This window comes from Pinus tabuliformis, chromosome 1_1, assembly GCF_031772625.1.
Source record: "Pinus tabuliformis cultivar Carrire ecotype Pingquan chromosome 1_1, CPIR1, whole genome shotgun sequence".
NCBI classification, from domain to species: domain Eukaryota; kingdom Viridiplantae; phylum Streptophyta; class Pinopsida; order Pinales; family Pinaceae; genus Pinus; species Pinus tabuliformis.
Window position 1 is genome coordinate 330,281,452 of NC_142297.1, and position 6,730 is coordinate 330,288,181.

General features: G+C 47.7%; 1 protein-coding gene across 1 annotated transcript; it reads right to left on the reverse strand.

Annotated features, from left to right (window-relative positions):
- Positions 1 to 887: 887 nt before the first annotated feature.
- Positions 888 to 1,713, reverse strand: LOC149212911 (uncharacterized). The gene is made up of 2 exons (XM_089390687.1): positions 1,415 to 1,713; positions 888 to 1,335 (listed from the first exon to the last, which is right to left on the reverse strand). Exons 1-2 carry the CDS (start codon positions 1,650 to 1,652, stop codon positions 1,055 to 1,057), a joined length of 519 nt encoding a protein of 172 aa, XP_089246813.1. The 5' UTR covers positions 1,653 to 1,713; the 3' UTR covers positions 888 to 1,054.
- Positions 1,714 to 6,730: the final 5,017 nt, after the last annotated feature.

Below are 6,730 nucleotides of genomic sequence, written 5' to 3' on the forward strand. Positions count from 1 at the left end.
TCAAGCTAAAGATAAGCTGGGGGCAGGAAAACTCGAATCCATGTGGTTAGGCCCCTACATCGTGAAACGTGTTTTACAAAAAGGCGCATATGAGTTGATTGATTATGAAGGGAATCCTCTTGACAAGCCCCGAAATGGGCTCTATCTGAAGAAGTACTATGCATAACTGCTCACAGTCACTTTGTATATACGTGTGTTTTTGAGTTTTTACTGCATGAGTTTCTTTCGCTTTGGTGTGAAGGCGTGTTTTTGCCCCTTATTATGCTTTCTCTTTCCTGCGCAGATGTCTCGTACTCCTTATGTTGGTTTCGCTGATGGTGCCTGCCGTAGTACTTGTAATTTGTCTTCGGCAGCGTGGGTGATCTACGATCCTCACGGGGAGTTGATAAACCTACAGGGTGTGTGCCTAGGTCGTACCACTAACAATGTTACCGAGTACAGTGCTGTAATAGAATTGCTTGCCGAAGCAGTTGACCTCGGCATCCGAGAGCTAGTGGTAAACCTGGACTCCCAGTTGGTGGTCCATCAACTGAACAGGCAATATTCCGTCAGAGACCAGCGCATATTAAGGTTATACCTACGTGTGAGATTGTTAGAACGGAGTTTTGATTTCATTACTTATCAGCATATTCCAAGACGATTAAATACGTTGACTGATGCATTGGCAAATCGTGTATTAGACAGACATTTGCGAAACAGATAAACATCATACAAAGAAGGAAAGAACAGCATAGTAAGACCATAAGCATATGTAAATAAATCATTCCAAGCATAGTTTGCACGTGTGTTTTTAAGCTTGCATTAAATATATAAAATCCATGAGTCGAGTGTCATGCGAATCCATACATAAGATCACAAATTGTACTGAACAAACGCATAACACAAGATAACACATCATCACATGTAACAACGACTCATCCAAAAACCGGTATGTATATATATATATATCGTGTGGCGCACTGAGGCGCTCAAAAATAGAAGTACGTGTCCAAAAATCTCAATACATCCGAGTCATAATGTCTCAAAATAAACAGTGGAAATAAAACCTAGGTGACTAATCGGCTGGGTGGTGCTCTCTGTAGTACACGGCCGCTCGTGCTACCCGCCTCAGAAGGCGGTGCACTCTGGGTTCCACACCCACTGTGTGGATCTGATGCTCCACAGGGACCTCCTCAACCCCCTGGAAATCCGGTACCCCCTCCAGCAACCCCTCAAGGTTGCGAGCCACAACCTCTGGCGTGTTGGCCTCTGGAGGGGCTAAGGCCAAAGCTCCGGCTCCTGGGCCCTCTCTCCGTGCCGTGACAGCCAGGCCAATCGGTCTAGTAGGCCCTACATCTGCGTGACAAGACATTTATTAGGACATGTACATAATAAAAAAAATATACAAAACTCAAAAAGACAAAAAGTGTCATACCTGCATCATCCCACTGTTCACCCGGAGGCAGCACCAAGTCAGGATCATTGCGGAAATCCATCCCTGCATATGGCCAATCCTGTACGAAGATCTCCTGTTGGTCCAACCAGTCTCTGAAATATACCCCCCAGCTATGTGGTCGGCCGCCACCCCCACGTGGCATAATCCGAGCCCATCGAGTGGCCCTCGTCTCTCGAGGATCTCTGGGGGCATCCACAGCCATAGACTGCAGCCGCATGGCTGGTACTCGCTCCAGAATAAGCGGGACCAGGATCGATCCATACCCGAACTGCTTCGTCTCTCCGCGACGGCAGTTGCTCAACTGCCTTTTCATATTGTTGCACACTGCAGTGCACCAGTCGAAAACGGTAGGCTCGAGACACTCGAGGGCTAGTAGGAGATGAGTCTTGGACGCCTCATGGTTCGCCATGCTGCCCGCTGCCCGGGTCACCATGAACAGGATGGTGCGCAACACTATGTCTCTCACTGTGGGGATCGAGCACTTCCCACTCCGCGTCTTTACCGCCCCTGGGCAAACCTCAGCCATTAAGTCATCCAGGGTACCACCGCTAGGTCGCTGCCCCTCTAGGATGGGCCTCCCACCTCGGCGCGACAGCCCAGTCAAGAAGAAGATGTCCATATGATCGAACTCGATGTCGTGACCGCGGATGGTGAATTTTTGGTCCACCGGGTTCCATGCCCTGATCAGCAGCTCCAGCAGATCATGTTGGGCCCTTAGACGCGGCGTCAGGAAGAATTTCATGAATCCACACGCCCGCATGGCGTTGCAACAATTTACGTCTCCCCAAGCAGCCACATCCTCCACATCGTGAACTCTCTCTTGCCATTGAAAAGCCATGATGTCCTGCATGAACAATAAAACCGGTCAGAAGTGCTTCCAGGTAAAAATTCACGTTCATTTTCAAAAAAACAAAATTTTTCCGCGCCAGCGCGACTGTTTTAGAAACAGCCGCGCTGACAATGGCAGCTCTTTGTTAAAAATGCGAGGTCAGCGCGGAAGAACACGCCTTTTCCGCGCTGATCCGAAGTTGGTTACATTGCCTATTTTTCGATCAGCGCGACCCCGTGGGCAATTTCCGCGCTGACCGAGGGCGCACCCATGCAAATAAAAAATGCCCAATTGGGCCTATCCGACCGTTAAAAAACTCCTAAATGAACCAGAATGCAGGGCAAAGGAATGGGAACCTACCTGGAAGAAGCAGTTCTGAAAATGGTCTCCGGATGGGCTGGAAATCGCTCCGTCAACTTTTGGCTTCTCCACGTTCTTCGCACTCCAAATAGTAAAATGGTAAAAATGACTTATTACCCCCCCCTATTTATAGTAAAAACTCCTAAATTACCATATTTTTTGGGTTTTTACCATTTTTTGCCATAAAACTAGCCTTGGTTCTGTTTTCAAGCATGTTTCAAAATGTTTTTACGTATATCGAATGGATTTATGCAGGTAGTGCCCTTGTGCAGGTACAGGTATCGCAGCTTGGTCATGACAGTCCACGATTCATGTGATTCCCAAAGTGTCGTCTCTAAGCTCTTCTCCGACGTTAAACAAGAGAAGATGGCCGAGCTCCCTTTCAGCTCGTTAAAGGGAACGAAAGGCGGTCGTTTTTAAGCTCTTTTTCCGACCGTTAAACCAAAAAGATCGCCGGGTGCTTGTCGTTTCGCACTCGATATTGGCTCTAAAACGACGTGTCTTCGACCACTTTTTTACTTTTTCCGGTCGGCGACACTATTTATGAAAAGTACTCCTCGGTTATAATGACCGGGCGGTTCTTTCGAGCACAGTTTTATACTTTTTCGGGCTCGAGAGACACAACTGTACGAAAAAGGACCCCCCTGGAGCCTCCTTTTCCGCATTCTTTTCAGACTCTCGAAACAAGAAAAGAAGCCGAGTTTTTCCTTTGTCAGGCTCGTTAAACACTCAATGACATCGGATATTGTCAACATGACACACATCAAGCATATGTTATCCCCGTCAAGCTTGTCGTCCAAAAATAATCGGGGTACCTGCCTGCAAAGGTGGGGAAAATGGAACTTTGATTACAGTCGTCTCGGCAGTACGTCGCTCTTGAACACGGCACTCCACTGTTTCGTGTCTGGGTGGGGTCATCTCATCTCGTTTTCACTAACCTCCATGGGTTTGGGACATCCTATTTGGCCTCTCATCTGTTTATTGCCATCATCATCCTACCCGCAGCTCATTTGATGTCAAGTACTGCCAAATCCGTTATAATGCCGTTATGTGTTCAAGAGAAGTTGTCCTCTGCCACAAAGCAACCTCGTTCGCTATCTCATCACAAATTATTATGCCTCTGTCTCGTGTCGTTGATGTGGGAATCATTATGGCCCACCTTCGATCAAGGCCACTTCTCGTCGACTTCAACTCATTATCCGAGAAAGTGACTTAGAGACTCCTTCCAGGTGCCTTGGAGCCTGCATGCCTCAATGGCAGGTTCCTCGTGTTCGACGCAAGGTTTACATCATTGACCTACGATCGAATGATTCCGTGGGTGTTCGACACCAACTCATTGATTCACACGCTACGGATTGTACCTATAGTACCTTGAGGGCCATTGTCATTATTGGTGGTACCTCTCGCATCTGTTAACGGTTCTCATCATTGACCGGTAATCAGGCGATGTTCATACATGTTCGACTCCAACCCCTGTATTCACATGTGTGGACCTGTACTCTGTCCGGGTCGAGATGGAGCGCAAGACCCTGGATCCTTGCTCACTGTGGTCCAGGCTGCGATTTTGTGGATGATCATTACATGACTCATCGATGGATGGCTGCGCCCATACCTGAGTCTTCATGGATGGCTGCGACCATACCTTGTCTTTATTATGGTCTCTTTAGCTGGGTGGCTGCGTCCATACCATAGACCAGTCTTGCATGTCTTTTGGATGGCTGCGCCCATACCTAGACTGCGTGTACATGATTGTCAGAGATTTTTCGGTACTTCCTGGTGGTGTTTCAGTTCGGCGTGTGTTGTAAAGCATTTCACCCCTCCCACTCTCTCGGTCTTCATGCTTTAGGGGGCATCTGTTACACAGTAATTTATCACTGCCTTCCTGTCAGTCACCCTGCTGTGTCCAAGAAGTCACAATCACTAAGTGTTTGATCCCTGAACTGGCTAAAAACCCATTTTTCCAAAGTTTTGTGCATCAGCGCGTCTGTTCCTAAAATAACCGCGATGACCAGCGCCCCACAGTCTATTTCGTGCGCTGCCATCGCGGAAGAACATCACTTTTCCGCGATGATGCACAGCGCGTCTTTCAAATGTCCTTCCGCGCTGACATGGCTTGTTCAGTTGTTGTCATGTGCTGACAGCGCGGCAGTATCCATATAATCCGCGCTGATCCAGTTTGGGCGAATTTGTTCAAACAACCAGCCTTCCAGATCTCTCCAGGCTTGGTTGTTAGCTTTGTGAATGTCGACTCTCTTCTATGGCATGTCTGTTCGACCTTTTGCAACTACTCCCCTTGAAGATAAGCTCATCCTTCCACCTTTTTAGGAGACTCCTTCTCCTATATAAACCTCCACCATTACCATGAGCAGCTAGTTAGAAAATAGCTAGACTTAGCTTGGATTATACAAGAGCTTGTAGTGCTCAGATTGCTGCTATAGGTGTGGTGTGTTAGGAGTGGAAGTGATTGATTGCTTTGGGAAGTTTGTTTGTGACATTTGTGTGAGAGAGAGAGACTAGTTTGTCTTGGGAGAACCATCCTCAAAGGTGAATGCTTGAGATACATGCTGACTGATCCCTCCTGAGAAGTTTATCGACGTCAGAACATTTGGTTGTACTCTTCTCTATTCTGATTAATAATAGATGACTGCTATTATTGTTCCATTCTCGTTTGTTTATGCAATGGATAAATGTGAATTATGTCTTTTCTGACTGGCATATAGTTACTTTTACTAGATTTCACGCTTGCGTTTGCTTTCCCTTCGTGTGTGCAGGTGTCCGTTCGCGAGGATCGCGGAAGGCTATGACCGGCTGAAGCGAAGGAGCAAGGGAAACATCCCCTCGACAAACGACAGCGCAGGAATCCAAGTAGGTGCTCTTTACTTCTTGTCTAATTGTAACTAGGAACATGCGTGGCAGCATTGTGTGATTGTTGCTAGACCCCTGTTGGGCTAGTAGGGATCGCCTCTATCCGTAGAGGGGATTTACCTTCTCAACAGGCATGACTCAGGTTCAGTATCTGGGATACATCATTGATGAACAGGGGGTGCATGTCGATCTAGCCAAGATCCAAGCCATTCGGGATTGGCCCTCTCCAACCACTCTAACAGAGCTCCGCAGCTTTCTAGGTCTTGCCAACTTCTACCGCAGGTTTGTGTTGGGGTTTTCTCATATTTCTTGGCCCTTGAGTCAAGTCACCAAGGGCGGGGCGAAAGCAAAATTATTTTGGTCTGAATCTCAACAGAAGGCATTCAGGGAGTTGAAGGATCGCCTCTGCACGACACCAGTGCTCGCGTTACCAGATTTACAACAACCATTTGAGGTCGAGACAGATGCCTCTGACTATGCTATTGGGGCAGTCCTTACTCAACATGGACATCCAGTGGCATATCACAGTGAAACACTTTCAGACATAGTCCGGAAGTACCCCACTTATGATAAAGAGATGTATTCCATTGTACAGGCCTGCCGACAATGGAAGCATTACATTTTGGGGAAGGAAATGGTCATCCACACAGACCACCGACCTCTGCAGTTCATACAGACCCAAGGGAAATTGCAGAATGATCGCCATGAGAAGTGGTCTACATACCTGCAACAGTTTCACTTGAATATCAAGTATAAAAAGGGCAGCACCAATAATGTTGCAGATTGCCTCAGTCAGCCACCGATCATGGCGCTAACCACCGTGCTCAACTCTTGTGGGCACGAGACTTCTGATTGGCCACTTCTCTACAAAAGCGACCCAGAATTCGGCCACACATACCAGACACTCTTGGAGGGTCGGAATGTTGCAGATTTTCACCTCCAGGACGCCCTATTAATGCCACCTCGGTCACCTTTGTGTTCCTTCAAGCGAGCGTGCCAAGATGATTTGGGAAGCACACTACAGTCGGGCTGCTGGGCATTTCGGGGTCGAGAAAACAGTGGCAGTACTGCAAAATTATTTCTATTGGCCGAATCTTCGACAGGATGTTGGGAAGTACATCCGATCATGTACTGCCTGTGCCATTGCCAAACCCACCATTAAGAAGCACGGCCTCTATACCCCGTTGCCTACCCCTAGTCGACCTTGGGAATCCATCTCCATGGATTACATGTCAGGCCTT

Coding starts and splice junctions, on each gene's coding strand:
- LOC149212911 (XM_089390687.1), bottom strand. CDS start 1,652: ATGCGGCTGCAGTCTATGGCTGTGGATGCCCCCAGAGATCCTCGAGAG. Junction 1,336..1,414: donor TGAACAGTGGGATGATGCAG/GTATGACACTTT, acceptor CTTGTCACGCAG/ATGTAGGGCCTACTAGACCG.